Genomic DNA, 21,303 nt, shown 5'->3' with positions numbered 1-21,303 from the left:
TGGGGCGGGGGGTGACAGATGCAGTGTGTGTATGGGATGTGTGTGGGGTGTGTCTGGGGTGTCTGCCTCAGGTAGATGGGGATGTTGTTAGCATGTAGGTGTTCTAGAACCTGTATGTGCATGAGTGCACGGAACATGGTGACTATGTAGTGCTGGGTGCTTAGGCCATGTGGACATGTGACTACACGGCTTTGGATGTAGCCAAGAACGTGGCTGCCGCTGCTACAGATCCGGGTTTTCCCTCCTGCCTCTGCGACTGCCACGTGTATGCTCCTCCCCCAGAGCACACCTGTCATTGTGGGTCTTTGCATAGCCCATCATACTTGTGATTGTTCATTTGCACGACAGGCTTGTGTATATGAGAGGTGAGTATCACATGTGTCTCTGTGCACATGTGCTCGTGCGTATGTGACAAGGGTCCTCTCTGTGCCCCGTGCGTCATGTGTATGTGGTCCTGTAACTGTGGTGTATGAGTGTGGGCCTCACGGAGAGGGCACAGTGCGGAAGGGCATTGTTGGCACTGAGAGGGAAGACTGAGTAGAGTGGAAAAGAGAATGGGACAGCTCTGGATCCACCTTGCCTCCTGGAACCAGAGAAAGGGGATTTGGAGGTTGGCACGTGACCGCCGGCTGCCTCTGTGAAGGACTGCAGGGCCTGGGACCCGTGGAGCAGTCCTTGCTGTCAGCGGAACACAGCAATGTGGGGGAGGAGATGGCCTCGATAAGAGCCTGTCCCTGTCGTGCCAGGACACTGTCACAGACACTGGACAACCCTGGCTACATCGCTGTCTGCTTCTTAGCCCGACTCTTCCCATCAGCAGGAGGGTAATGGTGACTTTCTCTATGCTTTGTGTGAGGCTGCCTCTGTGTGGGTTAGAGCCCAATCCTGGCAGGCTCAGGCAGGCCTAGAGAGTGTGGAAGATGGGAGGCATTATGGTTTGGTATGAGTGTCAAGTGTCCCCTAAAAGGCCTTCACACGGGGCCAGTGAGATGGCTCAGCAAGCAAAGGCATGTGCTTCTATGTCTGAGGGTCTCTGAGATGTACATAGTGAGGAGAATCCGCTCATACACATGCGATAGCACATAGGTGTCCATGCACAGTCACACATCTGCACATACAAAGAAAATAAAAATTTAAAAATTTAAGCCAGGTGTAGCGGCTCATGCCTTTAATCCCAATACTCAGGAGGCAGAGGCAGGTGAGTTCTGGGACAGCCTGGTCTACATAGTGAATTCTGGGACAGCCAAGGCTACATAGTAAGACCCTGTCTCAAAAAAAAAATTTTTTTTTAAAGCTCCGAATGTGGGGGGCTTGGTCCCTAGACTGGTGGTGCTATGGAGAAGTTATTGAGCGCCTTCCTAATGGATTCGCCCATTGATGGATTAATAATTTGATGGTGTTACTGTGAAGTGGTAGAGAGTAGCAGTTGGGGGTCTAGTTGTGAGTCCCTGCGTTTTCTTACTGTCTCCTGCCCACCCGAGAGTTTGTCATTCTGTTCTGTCACATGCTCCCTGCCACCATGATGTTCTGCCTAGAAGTAGTAAGTGACCAAGTACTGAAACCAGGAGCCAGTCTTTTTCTTTCCTTGTTTTTTCTTTTTTCTTTTTGAGACATGGTTTCTCTGTGTTGCCCTGGCTGTCCTGGACTCACTTTGTAAACCAGGCTGGCCTCAAACTCACAGAGATCCACCTGCCTCTGCCTCCCTGAGTACTGGGATTACAGGCATGCCCACCACGCCCAGCTTCTTTTTTTTTCTTTTTCTTTCTTTATTTCCTTTTTTTTTTTTGTTTTTAAAATTTTTTTCTTTTATTTTTTTATTAAGTTATTTTCCTCTGGTATTTTGTTCCAAAGATAAAAATCTAACACTTGCAAGAAGGCCCAGCAGAGCATGTGTTCTAAAGGCTGGCTGAGGCTTGTCTACAGATGCTGCTTGTGCTGACTACTTTTATGTCAACCTGACACAAGCAAGAATCGTTTGGGAAAAAAGCCACTGCACTGAGAAAATATCCTCACCTAACTGGCCTATGGACAAGCCTGTGGTGCATTCTCTTGATTAGTGATTGACGTAGGAGGGCCCCTCCCACATGAGGGTTGGGCAGCTGTTCCTGAGTTGTGTAAGAAATAAACCTGAGCCAAGCATGAAGGGCAAGCCAGTAAGCATCGTTCCCTCATGGTGTCTGCTTCAGGTCCGGCCTCCTGGGTCCTGTCTTGAGTTTCTGCCCTGACTTCCCTCAGTGACCTGAGAGCTATAAGTTGAAATAAACCCTTTCCTCTCCAGATTGCTTTTGGTCATGGTGTTTTATCACAGGAGTAGAAAAGCAACCAAGACACTGCTCTAGGAAATTGTGGACTGCCCTCACACTGGGGATAGCGGTTCGATATAGCCATGAAAGGGCATTGATGGGGACAGGGGGATGGCTTAGCAGGTAAAATCACTTGCTGCCACATCCGAGCCCTTAAGACCAATCCCTGAAGCGTTGTCATTGCTAGTTTCAGTTGTCAACCTGACACAAACCCAGAGTCACCTGGGAAGATGGAACCTCAGCTGAAGAGCTGCCTTGTGAGACTGGTCTGTAGCCATGTCTGCCAGGTATTTTCTTAGTTGCTAATTGATGTAGGAGGACCCAGCTTATGATGGGCAGTGTCACACTAGACAGTTGGCCCTGGCCTTCATAAGAAAATTATCTGAGCCATCCAGAGGGAAGCAAACCAGTAAGCAGTGTTCCTCCATGGTCCCTGCTCCAGGTCCTGGCTTCCCTTGACGATGGGCTGGATCCTGGAAGCTGACACAAGCCCTTCCCTTGCATTGCTTTTGCTCACAGTGTTTATCACAGCAACAGAGAAACGCAGCAAGACAGACCTACATAGTAGAAAATCTCACTCTCGCTGCCCTCTGTTGCCTCTGACTTCCATAGCTGTACTGTGACATATGTACAGATACACATACATACATACATATGTACATATATACTTACACAATAAAAAATTTAAAAGAAGGTGGGTCACTTGGAGACTTTTATACTTGGGAAGGAGCTGAGGGCTCACACAGGGCTTGCCGGAGATAGGGTGTCATCTCAGCAGGGAAGACTCTAGAGGAGTGAGTGGGATGCACAGGACGGTCCAGAAGGTAAAAGTAGGCAGCGAGGTGTCCTCTGTAGTCAAGGGGAGCTACTGGTGGGCTTTAGCAAATGGGGTTTTCAGTAACTCCTAAGTTAGGGAAGAGAAGCCAGGGTGCAGAACGCACTGAAGCCCCACTGGAGGATGGAGACAGGACTGCCGTTCATTGTTTGGTGACAGGGAGGTGGCCTGACCATCCTTGGGCAGGAGGGTTGCAGCATCGGGTTCTGGTGATGGTGGGATGAGCTGGCCGTTCAGGTTCCTCATCCTTCTTTGTCCTTCTCCCTAACATTACAAGGTGCCTCAGGTGCACGAGCATGCCCAGGAGCCTTGGGTACCCTGGCCAGTGGGCCCATGGGGAGGTGACTGGACTGGGAGGGGATTCCGTGAAAGTGTCATATTTTCTGAATGAGTTTCCACAGGCTGGTTGGCAGCCATGGAGTCATATGGGTAGGACAGTACACCCCTCCCAACCTGGCAGATGTGGTTTGCTTCTCCCTGGGTCTAGGGACAGGCAGGAGATGATCTCTGACCCAGAAGGAGATCTTGCTAGATACTCAGTAGTGAGGGAAATCGTGGCTAAATCCTCCCAGACTCCCAAGGGGCTGTGTAGAGAGGCTCTGAGTGCCTATTGAAGGGTCTGAACTTGGAAGGGGCTCATTTCATTTCTCCCGATAAGGCGACCTAGAATCCTTCATCTATCAAGAATTCTACGTAGAACACCCACGTTTGGAGATGATCCTGGTCTCCTTAGTGGTATGGCATTTACCTAGTGCAAGCTGGAGCAGCTTAGCCTTCCTCTTCCCTTCAGGATACATGCAAGACCATGCAGATTTGGGAGCAGGGGTGGGGGTGGGGGGTGGGGGTGGGTTAGAGAGTGGAGGCAGAAGGGAGTTTGAGAATGAAAGACCTTTCCAGTTTCCCACTTCTGACCTTTCACACAGAGGACAGAAGGCAGAGCCCTGAAGACTGAGAGGTGGGAGGGGACCACAGACACTTGTGTTCCTTGTGCTGTGTTTAGCCTCCAGCCCAGATACCAAAGTGAAGAGGCATCCCCATACTCAAGGCTTGTCCTCTATGTCCAGGGGCACAGATGTCTCTGTATCACAACCAAAGACCCTCTGGCCCCACTCTGCAGCCTGTCTCAGACCCAGAGCCTCCACCTGGATGTATGGTCCTGCCCTGCCACCCCCTTGTGGTTTATTTTTATTTATTTATTTATTTTTATTAAGAGCCAGGTATGGTGGAACACACCATTAATCCCAGCACTAGGGAGTCAGAGGAAGGCTGATTTCAGTTTAAGGTTAGTCTGGTCTACACAGTGAATTCCAGGACAGCCAGGCCTATAGAGAGAGACCCTGCCTCAAAAAAATAATTTTACGTATATGGGTGTTTTGCCTGTAGTATGCCTGCACCACGTGTATGCAGTGGAGGCCAGTTACTGACAGCTGTGGGTGTTGTGGTATGGGGTACTGAACTGGGTCCTCTGGAGGAACAGCCAGGACTCTTAACTGCTGAGCCATCTCTCCAGCCCAGTGGAGTTTACTTTTTAGAAAGATGTTTTAGGGGCTGGACAGATGAGTCCGTGGTTAAGAGCACTCGCTGCTCTTCAAGAGGACCCAAGCTTGGTTCCCAGCACCTGTATTAAGTGGCTCACAACTGCTTGTAACTCCAGCTCCAGGAGACCCACATACTGTTCTGGACTCCGAGACTACCCACATGTGCACATACACGCAAATAAAAATAAATGTTTTTTTAAAATTTAAAAAGATTAAAAAAAAAAAAAAAAGCATGCACCAGCAAACCTCCCCAGAGGACGTTTTGAAGCACGAAGAGTTAAGAGTATGGGTGTGGCCCTCTCAAAGGGAAGCCTGGCTTTGCCCATGTGACCTTGGGTGGTCACTTTGGCATCCTATCCCACACAATGCAGGGATGTTTGTTGTTTTTGCAATCCAGGACTGCTGAAGCCCTGACGTCATGGCCGTCATGGCCGAGCAAGGGAGGGACCCAGGTACCCAGTCATTTTCACTCTCATCTGTGAAATGGCTCTCCCTCAAACCCAGGGGCCAGCACCCAACCCCAAACCCAGCTGGGCTGTGTCCCCAGACTGCCACCGACAATTCAGAGTCAACACGCATCAAATGGCAGCTTTAATTGTCCTTGCCCTTAGGCCAGAGGCCCATGCTTGACTGAGCCCAGAGCACTTTGCCCAGGTGGCCCATTGCCCTGTGGCCACTGCGGTGGGAACCTGAGGTCATAGCAGTCTGTCGGTCACCTGGTCCTCAAGGCTTCTTCTGACCCAGAGGTCTGTTGGATAACTGGGTGTGAGGCAGAGCGGCCCTGAGCCTGGGATTCTGGCCATCTGTAGCTGCTTCTCAGGGACACAGAGGCCAAAGGTGGGGGGAAGCTGGTTGGGAGAAACACATCTCCACCAAAGCCACTGGTTTCCTCCTGAGATGAATTTCCTTGTGCTTTGAGGTGGGTAGAACTGCCAGGCAGGGGTGAGGCCCAGCCAACGCCCTCAAGGCAGGAATGAGGACAGAGTCAGTCATCCCACAGCACAGACAGATAAATAGACAGGTGGGCATACGGAGGCGTCCACGTTCTCTACTCTCATGGGGCACATGACATAGCCCCACTTACCAAACCTTCCAGGCTGGGAGGCCAAGGATGGCTGTGAGAGTGGACCAGGAGACCAGGCCCTCACTTCCTGGATGAAAAGCCCCAGGCCTGCAGGGGCATCTGAGAGGCTGGAGTCCTGGTCTAGCTGAGACCCAGCGGAGAGGGGCACCCCGAGAGAGAGGCTGGAACTGACAAATGAGCTTGGAGCACACAAGTAGGCTGCGGAGCCAGCTCCCAGGCACTCCAGGTGCAGTTCCTGTCAGCTGTTTCTCTCTCCTAGATTCTATCTTAGGTGTAAGTTGGATAGACAGATGGTCAGCTAGTGCCCGCCCCGCTCTGTGAGGGGCTTGGTACGGCTGCCACCACTTCGAGGGCCCATGGGGGTGGCTGTGCTGTTGGCATAGGTGTCGTAACTGCTGTCTGAACACACGGAGAGCTCATCAGAGACTTCCACGCCATCACTGATCTCTGTTGGACCAGAGGAGACAGAATGTGAGTGAGGAAGATGGGCTCTGCGACAGGGGGATGGGTGGAGGGCTGGGAAGGAATTCAGGGACAGATGCAAGCACTGGAACCTGTGAGCACCAAGCCAGATATTCAGGGGCTCCTTGGCCCCTTCTAGGCCCTTAGTCCTCTGCCCCCTGGAACTTCCTGCTGCAGGAACCATGGCACCGTTGGGTACTTGTTACCCAGTGATTACTTTCCCCCACTCTCTGTTGAGTGACCTCCCTCCCCAGAAACACCTCTTTTTCCTAAAGTTTGGCTCAGGTCTCCCCATCTCGCGTATGTCAGCCTACTAGACACCTCCTTAATTCCTCATGCTGGGCTAGGCCTCCTACTTCAAGCCAGCCTGGTTCCTTCAGAGTCTGAAGGGGTGGGGGCCGGAGCAGAGCCCCTTAAGGACACCCGTGTCCCAGTTTGGCAGCCAGCTGGGCAAAGCCGGGGTTCTGGAAGGTGGCTCTGTGGAACGCTGCTTGGTTCCCTGTGCCCTGACAAGCAATATGGCCCTGGGGCATACCTGTTTCCACAAGAGTACCCTTCCTTGTGTCTGATCATCCCATTACCTAGGCACCGCGGGCCATCCCTCACACCTGGGTTGTCACCCCGGACCTTCCTTCCTTCCTCTGAACACACTTGACTTGCCTCTTCTCTTAGAAGGGTTGCAGCGACACCCAGTTTTGCATGTCTTTACCGCTGCCTTCATCAAACCGGCAATGTCAGCAGCAGTGACCGAATAGAGCCCATCTGCCACTTGTGGAAGTCATGTGTGAACCAAGGAAAGGCGTAGGACCTTCAAACAGACATCCCACCCCACATCCAAGCTCATTATTACGTTTGTTCCCCAACCAAGGGCTAACCCTGAGCCGCGGGATCTGGGGTCATTTGACATGGAGATGCATGCGTTTCTGTATCTCACTACGTACATGGGTGTGAACCTCGAAAGAGGCCACGCCCACCTGTCCTGCTGCGTTGCATGTGTGTGTCACCTAAACTAGGGCCTGTGCAGATAGTCACCTGAGAAAATGAGCTTCTCTTTCATGATGCTGACGTCCCGGCTGGTCCGGCGTACGGCGGCACTCAGCATGATCTGCTCTGGGTTGTAACTCCGTATGCCACCCAGGCGCCACCTGCAGAGATGGCCCGGTGGGCATCAGGTCCTTCCCCCAGCCTCCCTGGAGCAGAGGCCCTGCTCATTTTCAGAGCCTCTCCTGATGTGGCCTGAGAGACCCCCGTGGTACAAATGGGGAAGCTGAGGCCCAGAGAGGGGCAGTCTACTGCCTCCCAGCCAGGGCTCTCCTGCCTCTTTCTCCCCTCCTTTATCAGCCTCCGGGCCCAGAAGGCAGTTTTATTACTTAGATTCTGGCTTTCTTTGGATGGGACAGTCTGGGGAGGAAAGAGCTTAACAGATATGACTCAGATGACCTCCAAGAAACCCACCAATACAACAGGCTGAGCAGAGCCGGAAGGGGCCAAAGAGGACGGTGACAGTGAGGTTCTGCTTAGGACTGGTCCTCACAGGTCCCCAGGCAAGGATGGTAGAGGAAACTTGGTATGGAGTTATCTGATTAGAAATGAGTACTCCTGGCTCCCCAGGAGGTGGAACCCTGATGGGTGGCTGGAGGCAGCTAAAGCTCCATAGGAAACTCACAGTGGGTTTCTAGATGGGGCTAGCACAGCAGAGATGGACAGACAGGGTGGTAGGACAGGGCAGGCAGCGGGGAAGCAGGACGCAGGAAGGGAAGGCACTGGGCCTGGGCTGGGCCGGGCACTTGGCCAATTTTTGAGGGCAGCGCTTGTTGCTCTGGCTCCTTGGCAGGGCCCCCAGCGCCAGCCTCGATGCCTGGGATGTTGTGAGGTTAGGCAAGTGTTTGTTGACTCAATGAATGAAAGGAGGAAATACCTTCGCATTGCTTCACCTCCCATATCCCCTCTCCTCTCTCTGGCTATTGCTGACCCCTAACCCCCCCCCCCCCCAGGAGACAATGACTCTGCTGTGCCTGATGGGCTCAGTACCACACAGCAGCACAGTGGAAAGAGGATGTACGAGCTAAATTTCCTTTCAAGGGCTCAGTCCCACAGCCAGGGTCCAGGTTCTCTTAGACCCTGGCCCGGAGGCTGGTCAGCAAAGCTGCCTGACCCAGTAGGTCTTAAAATACCATCTCTAATACTAGATCTCATCCTAAACATTAATATTGGAACCCACTAGGGAAAGGATCAGGCCAGGGTCTCTACAGCCAGGCACATCCCGGACAGGAAAGCCACTGTGGAGGTTGGGGGGGGGGCGGGGGCGGGGAGGGGAGGAGAAAGGAGAGAGGGTGTGGATCATAGATTGTGAAAAAGAAAAGGTGATGGGAGAGATACAGAGGAACAGCACAGACCAATTGGAAAGGAAGTCCCAAGAGGCAGTCGCCAATGGAGCAGGAGAGGAACAGAAACTTAGGCTTTGTACTGGGCAGGTGGCAAAGGACCCCCCTGAGTGCTGGGCTTGGGGACATGAAGGCCCTCACCCCAGGGGAGACACTCTGGTGCTGAGGGAAGCTGGGGCAGCACCTACCAGGGAAACACTGGTCTCCACCTGCAAACATTGCAATGGGGACCCCAAAAAAGTACAGCACACAGAAAGCCAGACAGGAGACTAAATCCCAGCACTCAGGAGGCTGAGGCAGGAGGATCAAAAGTTGGAGGACAGCCTGGGCTACATAGTTAGTGAGACTTTGTCTCAAAGGAAAACAAAGAAAAAGAAAGAGCAGAAAGGCAGGTGGAGGGGCATGGGAGAGTGGAGAACGGCCAGTGCTTCAAGCAGAGACGGGCAAGGGTGACCCAGGCTCGGGGCTTGGCGCACAGCACAGCGGCTTTTCAGACAGACCTGGAAAGGGAGTGGCCAGAAGGGAAAAGAGGAGCGGGGAGGGAGCACACCAGAATTACCTGATCAAGTGATAGCTGTGAGATGCCAGAGTGCAGCAGAGAGGGGGAGGGGAGAGAGGAGGGACATGCGCCATCAGAGCAGGATGGGACAGAGAGAGAAAGTCAGTCAAGAGCTAACCCCAGCCCCTCGGTTCCTGGTTGCCTGGGGCCCCAGGCTGGCCCAGCATCTTTCCCTCCCCGACCACCCATTCCACCCACTGCAACCACCACGCGCCAGTTGTCTTAAGGGACGCAGGGGGTTTCAGCTGCTAGGAGTGAACCCAGGCCCTGGCTCCCAGTGGGCAGACCGGCCACATCCACCAGATGCCCCATAAGCAGGTCAGGGCAAGGTTTGGCCCTGCGGCCCCGAACTTGGTGCTCATAGTAGAGGCTTCCAGCTTCTGCTGAGGGTGGGGCTGGGCCTGGTGGGGTAGGCAGGTTATGGAGGTCTTGGGGTCTACTCACTTCTGGAGGACAAAGATGCCGATGATGAGGCTGAAGGAGATCAGGTCGGCGGTGACCCACATGAGGCAGTACTCGTCTGGGGGCTGTGGAGAGAAGACCCAAGACCAGCTTCGGCTTAGGGCTCATGGAGACCAAGGGGCCACAGATTGTGGGACCCCTTATGAGGAAAGGCAGAGGAGGAACTTGAGGCTTCTCACTATTATTTTGTAAGAGCAGACTCTGGGCATGGTTGACTGAGTCTCTGTCTGTCTGTCTTTGTCTGTCTGTCTGTCTGTCTGTCTGTCTGTCTGTCTGTCTCTCTCTCTCTCTCTCTCTCTCTCTCTCTCTCTCTCTCTCTCTCTCTCTCTCTCTCTCTCTCTCTCTCTGTGTGTGTGTGTGTGTGTATTCAGGGTAGAGGTGGTATATTGAGTCTTTAGTGTCTGCAAGCTTACAGGAGCTCAAAGCAAGAGCCAGAAGATGAAAGATGGTTCCTTTATTGCATATTTCTGGCAGACAGACATACAACCCTACAAAAAGATATGGGACACCCATGTGGAGCAGCAGTACATTGCTTACAAGGCCCAGGGAAGACAAAGTTCCATGTATGTAGCTTCAGCACCCTGAATCTCAGACAAATGGGGGGTACTCTTTGCTATCCATCAACTCTTTAGGGTGGGGTCTGAACACTCCAATATGCTCACTATCCCTGTCTGCCTGTTAGTTATTTCATGTCCACTTATGGGAGGGTTGGAGGTATTTAAGGACCGTGGGTGGATGGGAGCTGAAAAGGCCAGGTCTTTCTGGCTAGGCTGGGGGGCGGGGGCAGTCATGAAGCTCATGGCCCAGACCTCCAAGGCCCCTTCTCCGTGACTGAGGCCTTCTCTGGCCTCGCCCATTCCTCTCTGCCATGGACCCACTGGTAGCAGCTCTGACTTGCCAATGCTGCTGCCCTCTTAGCTATGGAGCCCTCTACCCATCTTTGTGACCTCAGGCCTCGCCAGGGAGCCTCTGCCTCGTGCTCGGGGTTACCTCAGGGGCAGGAACAGGAGCTCGGCTGGTCTCAGATGCACTATGACTGACCCACACACTCCTTACAGCCCTCTCAGTAGACCTGCTCTGTCCCCAGCCTCTTTCTGCAACAACTTTCCTTTCAAACCAAATCTAAGGAGTGGCCTACAGCTCAGGCAACTGTTAGCTTCTTGAGTGTCAGCAGACAATGTGATCTCTCCTGTGGGTCAGGCCTAGGGTCCCTAGCACTTCAAAGCAGACCTCAGAAGCTGCAACAATTCTCAGGTCCTCCCCAAGGAGAGACCTTTCAGGTCATTGATGCCCCCCCCCTCACTGTCCCCTACATGTCCCCAGGCCCCACAATCTCCAACTCACCATGATCCAGAGTGGAGAAGGCACCCGGGAAAGAGTATGGGAGTTGTCGGAAGTGACGGATGGAACCCCGGCACACCACAGCAGGGAGAAGAGCCACGGTGCATTGACAGTGTAGAGGTTTACACTTAGGTTCCAGGATGCGTAGTCCCTGGGCAGGGGACAGAGGTTGATCAGCTGTCTCCAGCAGCTTTGCAGTGTGGGGCTGGAGGAGCAACCTCTGAAAGCCTGTCACCCTCACAGCCACCCCAAAAGAGGAAGGTGTCTGTGCCCACAGGCAAGCCCAGCTCGGCCCAGTGTTTCCCATCTCACTTCCGAACCCTGTGTGCCCAGGCTCCCTGTGTGTTAGGTGGAGGGTTGAACTGGGGGATACACAGTCCCTCCTTCCTCAGGAACACCTTGGGTGGCCCAGGGCAGGCACCTGAGCTCCTGGTGGGACACCTGAGTGTAGCGAAGGTTCAGCCTCTGGATGTGGCCTCTCCGTAGACTGGCAATGGCTTCTTTAGACCCAGACGTTTGCTGGAAGCCGGGAGCCATCTTCCGTACTAAAGGCCTCTGCCTGTTGGGCAGCCACATGACCTGGCAGCAGGAGACAGGGTGGATAGGCCGGTCAGGCCTCTTATCTCCAGATTCGAGGAGAGAGTCCTAGACCTCCTAAGTCCCTTCAAGCATCCAAGAGGGGCCTGTCCATAGCAGTGGAGCCAACAGGGAACAACTCAGGCAGCTTCCCTGCACAAGACAAGATGGACAGCCCCACCCTCCCCTCCTCTGACCACAGTCAACAGCATCTCTAGAACCTCGTGTCACAGAGTGGCATCAGGTTCCCAAAGGGTCACACCACAGTGATTTGGGCCATGTTCCAGTGAGGTAACCAGAAAACATGGGCCACCGTTCTCCTCTGAGGGATTGAAAGGACGTGTCGAAGTCTTTCCTGACCCCAGCATGGACCAGTCAGGAAAATAAGGTGTACACAGCCCTGCTTTTCTAACACGGAAGCTGAAGTCTGGTTAGAGGACAGGTAAGTAGGTGTATTGTGGCACGGGGGGGGGGGGGGGGGGGGGGGAGGGGGCGGGGTTAAGCCAGGGTCACCCACTGGGTTTCACCTGGTGTTGTGGGAAGCCGGAACGCAGCAAGGCCTCCAGCGTGACATTGAGGAAGCTGCCACGGTATGGGTGGTCGCGGGGTGGGTCTCGAAGGTTAAGCAGCAGTGTGGCATTGCCCTTGGCTAGCTCCAGGAGCTCCGTCAGGCTGCAGATGGACTGGTTCTGGACTTCCCTGTAGTCGGAGGGTGACAGGGAGCTGGCCGTCCAGAAGGGGTCAGTCTGGCAGAGACAAGGACATACACAGCTGTCACCAGCCCTTTGGAATTTTCAAAACGCCTTTCTGGCAATGGAGCATGGAGCCCCAGGGCTGCCAGTGGCTGCTGGCATCGCTGTGGCCCAGTAGGCATCTCCGGAATGGTCACCCTTCACCTCTATGGCCTCCATCTGCTTCCCCCCCACCTTTTTTTTTCGAGACAGGGTTTCTTTGTGCAGCCTTGGTTGTTCTGGACTCGCTTTGTAGTCCAGGATGGCCTCGAACTCACAGCGATCCACCTGCCTCTGCCTCCCGAGTGTGCCACCACACCCGGCTCCCATCTGCTTTCTAAGAGAACCCTCGTGCTTGGAGCCTGTCCAGTGTGGCCATGAGGCCATTATATAGCCAAGGATGACCTTGAACTCCTGACCCTCTAGATGCCTCCATCTCCAGTGCTGGTGCTAGGGAATAACCGCAGGGCTTGGTACATGCCAGGCGAGCCCTCTACCACCTGACACACATCCCCAGCCCTATAGCTAGAGCTTCCACCAGCCTACAAAGGATCTGCATCCTTGAGAGGGAAGGACCAGAGACCCCAAACAAGCAGTGACCACTAGGCGGTCTGGATGCAGCAGGACAAAGAGGGCTAGCCTGGCTAGTATCACCTGGGCTGAAGGCCACCTGCCTCCTTCTTTAGGAGCCTTCCATGTCTCCCATGCCAAGGGCAGGCCCAGGTGCAGGCAAACCTTGAGGAACCACTGGCCGGCGTTGAGTCTCTGCAGGACAGTCCAGTTGACCATGGCAGCAGGCCTTCGGGCAAGCTCCGGAAACACCTGCTCCACGTTGGTGGTCCGCCTCAGGGTAGTGTCATGCATGAGAAAGGGCACGCCGTCCAGGCTGCAGGAGAGAGCCATTGTCACCACCCACTCAGGGCCATCCCCTGCCCACAGTCACCACCCTCCCTCCTCCCCGCCCTCAGAGGGCACAGCTGTTCTATTCTCATCTCAGCCACACACTCCCCCAGCCCCACAGGGAGAGTGGGAACCTCAGAAGGTTCAAGGGACAAGTCTCTATGGGGTCAAGTGTCTACAGGTCAAGTGTGGATGACAGCTGAGGAGGGGGAAGGCTGGGGAAAATGGGTCTGTGTACTTAACATCGTTAGTGGTAAATACTGACTCGCTTGATAATGGGGGAAACTGAGGCCAATCAGGAAGCACTTAGCTCAAGGTCCACAGCCACTAAGTGGTAGAACCTGGCCTCAAACCAAGTCCCTGAAATGCCACACTGATATGATAACAGTGCCAGCACAGGTCCCTTTGACAAAGTCCACATACTTCCCTCAACCTTATCAGCCCACGAGGGCTGGCAGCAGTTCACAGAGTTCCTGGGTGTAAAGCAATAAAGGGCTCCCACGCTTGCTGCTCCTCAAGGCATTTTATCAGCTCCTGCCGCAGAGGGCTGTCTACACTAGGGGTGCTCACCCCACATACATGGTGTAGCTGTTTATTGTCCACCCTGTGGAATAGTATTTGGTGGCCCCGCCTTCTCTCCTCAGGGGTAACTTCCGATAGGTTGGTATGGGTTTCCTGTCATTTATACTAACACCTATGCTGTATCTATAGATAGAAATGTGCATGCCACTTCCTTTTTTTGTTTTTTTTAAAGACTGGTTTATTTGTTATGTATACAGTATGTACACCCCCAGGCCAGAAGAGGGCACCAGATCTTATTATAGGTGGTTGTGAGCCACCATGTGGTTGAACTCAGGACCTCTGGAAGAATGGATAGTGCTCTTAACCTCTGAGCTATCTTTCAAGCCCCCAATTTTTATTTATTTGTTTGTTTGTTTGTTTGTTTGTTTATTTGTGCATGCCACTTCTTATGGTCTTTTTGTTTTGTTTGGTTTGGTTTTAGAGGGGTTTATCTGTGTAGCCTTGGCTTCTCTAGAACTCGATTTGTAGACCAGACGGGTCATGGACTCACAGAGATCCACCTGCCTTTTTCCCAAGTGCTGAGATTAAAGGCATTCACCACCACGGCCCAGCTTATGTGTGGTCCTTTTTTTTTTTTTTTAATCAATTCTTTTATTTTTTTTCTTCTCCTTTATTAATTTATTCTTGTTACATCTCAATGGTTATCCCATCCCTTGTATCCTCCCATTCTTCCCTCCCTCCCTTCTGTGTGGTCTTATATCTAGTGGTCATTGTATTGCTCTGTATCTTGCTTGTTTCACTTAGCCAAGTGTTTGCACTCTACCCAGGGGAAACACACAGATGCAATATTTCTTCCAACGTGCCTATGGCATTGCTCTAGGTCCCCACACCTAAAACCTGCCCGAACAAGAGTCTGTTCTTTCTGTTCTGGACTCTGGCACAAACGTCACTCGACTAAAAAGGGTGTCTTACCCATTGTGGACGATCCAAGCCTCCATCCCCAACTCAGCACCCACCCACCCCTCCCCCATCCCATTGCCAAGGCAGGGTAGGAGGTTTTATGAAGAGACCCAGACGTGGGGGGGGGGGATGGCGAGTGGCCAGCACCCTTGTCCACCATGCCAACCTGATGGTGACGTCAGCTTGGAGTCCATACAGCTTCTGCTCCAGGGCCTTCCGGAAGGACATCAGCGTGTGTTCTGGTGCCAGCTGCAGAGGAAGGAGCAGTGAGGGCAGAACTAGGGTCCAGCTGATGACCCCCCCACCCCCCACCCCCCCAGCCAGTGAAAAGTCTCCCTTGCTGGAAGGTCTGCCTCTCATTCTGGCTCCTCTGTGGAAGCCTGAGCACACACACAGCTGCTTTGGGATTCAGGGTTTTGGTTTTGTTTTGTTTTTTTCATTTGTTATGACATGTGTACCTCACAGGGGTTTGGGGGAAAGAGGCAGGCAGTGTGCTAAGTTGGGATCCATATGATGCCTGACGTAGCTAGGACTTAGCAAATAGTAGCTCTGACCATATCGCCCTTGCTGTGTTACAGGCACTGAGCAAGACTCCGGAGGCAAATGGCCTTTTCCACAGGCCTGTGGCCCTGGGCAGCCTTGGTAGAGACTGCGTGCCTGGATTTTCTGGTTAATTGCAGAGCCCGGCCCTGGTGGAGATTCCAGAGGGGCAAGGGAAGGAGGGGGTTTCTGAGGTGTGATGCGTTTCCTCCTCCTCTCTGAAGGCACAATAATGTTCTCTCTCTACCTACACTGGCATATAAACTAAGATCCACGCTTGACGCTCAGTACATTGCAATCCTATAGCAGATCCCCCAGAAGGTCAGTTCCAGCCATCTCACTGCATGACCCTGCCTTGCAATCCTGGGTGAATTCTTCCCCCTAAGGACCCACCTCCCCTTCAGCCCACTGGGGAATGTGTGCTCACTGTTCTCTGAGGGTGTTTAGCTGGGCAGTGGACTTCGGAGTCTCCTTTGCTGCTGTGCAGAGAGTAAATTGTCATACCTCTTTCTGCCACTAGAGGTCAGCATCAAACCAGAGACTGGATTTAGACCAGACAACTCAAAAGCCCTCGTGAACTTGGTGACCCTTAACATGGTCAGTCATTCACAGTGACATGGAGGGGACACTGGATCCCCCGCCCCAAACCCAGAACTAAAAAGTCTTCAAGATGGCTTAGTAGGTAAAAAAAGGTTCTTGCTGCCAAACCTGACAACCTGAGTTTAATTCCCAGGCCTGACCACATGGTAGAAGGGAACCGACCCCTGCAAGTGTCCCCTGAATTTCCATATTCGTTCTGAGGCATAAGCTGTGCACACCACATAAAAAAAAATTGTGTGTTGTTTTTTTTTTTAAAGTTGATGTCACAGAAGTAAAGAGCAGAACAGTGATTAACAGAGGCTAGGAATGGGAAGTGGAGGCCGGTTACCAGGCAGACATGATGGGCATGGGTTCTGGCATTCTCCAACAATGTGGTGGCTGTGGTAAGTGATAACTTCCTGTGTGTTTTGAAATAGGCTTCTGAATGTTGCTAACACAATGAAACAATGAGTGAGGTGACAGGCGAGTCACTTTGATGTGAGGATAATGCATCGTATACACATGTGAGACCAGCAGCCTGGCCCACACTATGCACCATTACCCTTTGTCAGGTTTAAAAAAAACAAAAAACAAACAAACAAAAAATGGACACCACGGTCAGGCATGGTGGCGCACACCTATAACTCACCACTCAGGAGGGTGAGACAGCCCGTTTGAGAGTTCCAGGCTATTGGGGACTGTGCACTGAGACCCTGTCTCAAAAGCAAAACAACAGATAAAATGAGCAAGCCACCACAAGGATGCAAGCAGCCAAAGGCACAGCTTGGGAGGCTGTCTAGAGACAGCTTCATTAACAGATAAACAGCACAGAGGAGAAGGGGGGAGGTTGCCGCAGACTAAAAGGCACTGGTGAGACATGTGTCAAGCAGATGGATGCATGATGTCATTTTAAAATCGTCGTCGTGATTTTAAAAGTCCGCACTACCAAGAGATTTTTTGGAGACGAAGGAAAACAAAAGTGTGATATTAGGTCACATTAAATAATTGTTCATTTGGGGGCTGGAGAGACGGCTGCTCTTCCAGAAGACCTGGGTTTGACCGTCACCCACATGGCAGCTCACAACCATGTGTGATCTCATCCAGTTCCAGGGGGTCTGACAACCCCTTTTTCTGGCCCCCACGATGCCAGGCAAAGCAACCGTACACATACAAGTGAAAATAAATACTTAAAAAATTGTTAATTTGGTGTTGTAAATTACTATCGTTATGGTCATGCGTGTATGCGTGTGTACGCACAGGCATGTTTCAGTGCCCGGGTAGAACTCCTCTTCATCTTTATGTGGGTTCCAGGACTTGAACTCAGTCTGCCAGGCTTTCCTGACAACTGCCTTTCCCTGCAGAGCCATATCTCCAGCCTGCTGTTTGTTTTGAAGTCCTTCTATTCTGGGGTCCGGTAGCACATGCCTGCGATCCCAGCACCCAAGGAGGCAGGGGCAGAAAGGTTGGTAGTAGCTTAAATGCAGCTTGTCTCAAACAAGCGGCTCAAACCCAAACCGGAAGTCTTCTGTGATGGAGCTACATCTGCTAGCAGAGACATTGCAGTCATTTCCCACAGGGTCGGTCCTCCCCTGGGATGGCTGTGGGCCCGTTCCACCCTCTGGGGGCACTCACCATGGGGGCCCCTCGGTGGCCGATGAGGGCAGGTTTGGGGCCCAGGTCCTTTTTCTCCATGATGCAGGGAGAGGAGATGGTGAGAGGGACCAGGTAGAGGGCGAAGACCACAGCGAAGAAGGTACAAAGAACGGTGATCTGAGAGGCTGCAGACACAGGCAGTGGGGACGTCCAGTGAGTCATTTGTGCAGCTCTCACCAGGCCCAACCAGGCCTAGGTGGCCAGATTGGAGTCAGCAGAGCTTGGTGTTCTGAGGAGCGACCTTTGCTCTGACAGGAGGTGAACCCCACCTACAACTTAGACACACACGTACACACAGACATAGGGGCTTGGAGCAGGAGCCCAAAGCAACAAGGGCCCCACCTCATGCCCAGGCCAGTCAGATAGAGTCTCGGTGGGGACAGTCTAGGATGGCCTTGGTCAGAACGGGTAGGCCCTCCTCAGGGGGTGGGGGTACTCACAGGACCGCTCTGCACGGGCAAACTGTCCTGCTACGATCCAGGAGAGTGCGGTGATGGCCACCAGGGCCCCTATGTGCAGGAACGGTGCTGTGCCCTGTGTATGAAGAGAGGCAGGAGGGACCAGGGACTCAAAGGCAGGTCCCAGACCCTCGGGTCGCCTGCATGTTGCTGACCACTGTCTCTGCCTACAAGGTTGGCAATCCTGTCTCCATTTACCAGCTGAGGGCACTGGGAGTCCCTGCTACAAGGAGCCCCACCCCATCCCACCCGCCTCCTCTTTGTGCCTTGGTGTGGAGAAATAGGAGTGATAGAGGCACTGCCTGCTGCAAGGGTCCTGGGGAATCACTGTCCCTGTCCCCAGCCCACCTCACTCACCTGCAGGGAGATCAGCAACACCTCCCATTCATCTTCCCAGAGCTGGGCCACTGCTGACATGGCCACTACTGTGGAGGCCAGGATGACCACTAGCCCCATCTGGAAAGGCAAGTACCAGACATAGAGAGGGTCAGGGCAGGGATGAGGGGAGCCTTTGTTTGGGAGAGGAGGAAGAGAAAGAAAACAGAAGTGCACACAGGCTGGGCGGTGGTGGCGGCGCACATCTTTAATCCCAGTGCTTGGGAGGCAGAGGCAGGCAGATCTTGGTGAGTTTGAGGGCAGCCTGGTCTACAGAGCGAGCTCCAGGATAGCCAGGGGTACACAGAGAAAGCCTCTTTCGAAAATCCAAACCAAACAAACAGAAGAGGAGGAGGAGAAGAAGGAGGAGGAGGAGAAGAAGGGCACTGAGCAGGGAAGGGGAGGGAAGGAGAGAGCCTGGGTGGGCTGAAGGCAGCTGGAACAGTGAGGGGACAGCCAGAGACAGAGGCAGGCAGATCCCAGACAAAGAGACATGGAGAAAGAGAAGGGAAGATGGAGAGAAGATTGGAGAACCAGGGGCCTCCCTGACACCAGGCCTCTACCAGGGAGAAGCCTGTGAACTGTGCAGTGGGAGGGGGCTGGGCTTCCGCTAAGAGCAGACCCTGAGGCAGGGCTCTCTGGTGGTGTCTGCTAAACTGGCTGCCTGGGCCTCCTACATCTGGCTGGCTTTTACTTTTCTTGACGTGGGTCTTATGTGGCCTTGTCCTTCTGATCCTCCTGTTGACACCCCCTAGATGCTAAGAGCTACCTCTCCCCAGCCTGGCTTCTCATATGTTCCACAGGAAGTGTGGGGCACAGCTGTAATGGGCATTAAGTTACCTTCAGGGACCGAAGTCTGTGGTGATTGGCACCTGAAACTCCAAAGTAAGGGAGACTAAGCTGGGGTTCCCTGCTTCAGCCCTCTCTGGAGCCCTAGGATTCGTCATGGTCCTGGCCCCTCCCTCACCCGCCAAGGCCCCTGTCTGTGGCAACATGAGACTGCGGGCACCTCTGAAGAGCCTGAAGACATCTTATTACAATAGGAGGCGGCTGGCGGAAGTCCTCGCAATAAAACCGATTCCCTATAATCCTAATACAATTAAAATTTCATTACAGTTTTATAGTTGCTGCTGTGGTACCCATCACGCTCCATGGCATCATTGAAAAGTTCACGGGAGGACTCTTCCCTATGGTGTCCTTCAGCCACAGGAATAGCACAGGCTTGCTCCATCGTGACCCTCCGCAAACCTAACCCTCGCAAAGCTCCATTTGGAGGCCCGGGATATTTCTGTCCTTCCCGGCTATGACTCGTGATGGCGATGGAGGAGTCCACTCATTCATTCATTCACTCACTCATTCATTTATTCATCTGAATCTTGCCTGGGTGCTGAGACCCAAGAAGAGCTGGAATCTAGCCTTGTGGGTTGGCTGGCTTCTTGGCGGGTGCCTGGTACTTAGTTCTGGGGTTCCAACACCTGAGCCACACTCCTGGGTCAAATCCTGGCTCTGTTGCATGGGGGAGAGGGACCTTTAGGGTCCTTCTCTGAGCTGGGACATAGGGGTGATGATGAAACCCCCCATGGAGAGGTCTGAGACGTGAATGGGAACAAGCAAGCAGCGTGCTTTGCTCAGTGGCTGCTACTCAGAGGAGATGAGCATTAGATGCGAGCATCATCTCGCCATTGTATGGCGAGCGCCATTGTAACTGAAAGGGCTGACAGAGAGGAACAAATGAGACACTGGGGAAAGTTGCCGGTCACAGACAGTAAGTACCCAACAAATGCTGCTTAACGCTATGACAAACGTGGTGTCTGGCATACAGGACGTTCTCAAATGTGCCTTGCTTTTCTCCCTCCCTCCCTCCCTTCCATCCTCCCATCCTTCCATCCTTCCTTTGTTTTGTTTTGCTTTTTGAGACAGAGTTTCTCTGTGTAGCCTTGGCAGTCCTGGAACTCACTATATAGACCAGGCTGGCCTTGACCTCAGAGATCTTTGTGCCTCTGCCTCTCAAGTGCTGGAATTAAAGGCCTGCGCCACCACTTCCCCAACAAATGCACCTTGCTAGAGTGCAGCTGGAAGGACAGAGCTGGTGCCAGAAAGGACCATCACGTTCTTTCTCTTTCTGAAAGCGAGTCACAGAAAGAACCCGCTGCTGGAGAACAGCCCGAATTCCCAGTCAGTGCTGCCGAAGTGTCCCTGGGGCTCAACCACACCTCCCGCGGCCAGGCAGAATCTGGCTTCTCTCTGGGCTTCCTCAGCCTGGGTGGTTGATAGAGCCCTCCTGGGTACAAGCCTTGGACCACAACTGCTGCCCCCTGGGGTAGGAGAATTGGAACCACAGAACAGGGACAAACCAGTGTACTCAGAGGGTACCACCACAGCTAGGGGGTGGAAGCTATGACAGTGTCCCTCAGAAGAGGCATCTGAGATGGCTCGGCAGTGGCTGGGCACAAAGGTAGTCTCACGGAGGGGCCTTCTTTTTGCCACAAAGAAGCTCCCTGCAATGTCTCGATTTCCTGCACTACCCAGACCCCTAGACTTCTCCTGGGGATCCCTCACAGGACAGGGCTCCAGGCCACAGTACTTACCTCCCTGCCCATCCCTAAGCCTTTCTGACCTCCCCTCCTCAGGACTCAGGGGACCCAGGGACTCTAAACACAGACCAGGATTAAAATGTCCCATAAAACTGTCAGCTTCAAAGCAATATGACCCTGGCATAAGACCAGAGGAATAAATGAAAGCCGAGCTCAGAAAGAGATCTGAATGCCTTAAAGGGGTATATCGGCATCTCCGATGTGGGCAGGGGAGGGGAGCTGCTCGGAGGAGACAGCTGGGGACACGGGGAGCATCTCCAGCGAGCTTGGGAAGATCACACTAAGCCCCAAAATAACTCCCAAAAGATTAACAAACATTTAAATGTCAAAAAAAAAAAAAAAAAAAGCAATGCTATTCAATTACCAAGTGACATTACAGAAAAATGTCCTATCATCTTGGAGTGGGGAGGGCCCTTCTAAGTCAATCCAAACTGCAAGGGCTGTAAA

At 53.0% G+C, this 21,303-nt stretch overlaps 1 protein-coding gene across 11 annotated transcripts in view; it reads right to left on the bottom strand.

Annotated features, from left to right (window-relative positions):
• Positions 1–5,237: 5,237 nt before the first annotated feature.
• Positions 5,238–21,303, bottom strand: part of GDPD5 (glycerophosphodiester phosphodiesterase domain containing 5) — a 79,884-nt gene continuing 63,818 nt past the window's right edge. For 10 of the 11 annotated variants that reach the window (XM_084774003.1, XM_084774005.1, XM_084773999.1 and 7 more), the window contains 12 exons: positions 18,245–18,343; positions 17,870–17,963; positions 17,409–17,554; positions 14,824–14,906; positions 13,011–13,161; positions 12,072–12,290; positions 11,390–11,547; positions 10,972–11,119; positions 9,610–9,692; positions 9,166–9,180; positions 7,255–7,367; positions 5,238–6,207 (listed from right to left, as the gene is read on the bottom strand). In XM_084774003.1, the coding sequence (XP_084630129.1) occupies positions 6,059–6,207; positions 7,255–7,367; positions 9,166–9,180; positions 9,610–9,692; positions 10,972–11,119; positions 11,390–11,547; positions 12,072–12,290; positions 13,011–13,161; positions 14,824–14,906; positions 17,409–17,554; positions 17,870–17,963; positions 18,245–18,343 (1,458 nt within the window). In that variant the 3' untranslated portion in view covers positions 5,238–6,058. The remainder of the gene's footprint in view (positions 6,208–7,254; positions 7,368–9,165; positions 9,181–9,609; positions 9,693–10,971; positions 11,120–11,389; positions 11,548–12,071; positions 12,291–13,010; positions 13,162–14,823; positions 14,907–17,408; positions 17,555–17,869; positions 17,964–18,244; positions 18,344–21,303) is intronic. The other variant, XM_084773996.1, reaches the window with a different exon arrangement.

This window comes from Acomys minous (assembly GCF_964271855.1).
Source record: "Acomys minous genome assembly, chromosome: 2".
In the NCBI taxonomy this organism is placed as follows: Eukaryota; Metazoa; Chordata; class Mammalia; order Rodentia; family Muridae; genus Acomys; species Acomys minous.
The sequence above is the reverse complement of the archived record's forward strand: the minus strand, read 5'-3'. Positions and strand labels throughout refer to the sequence as shown.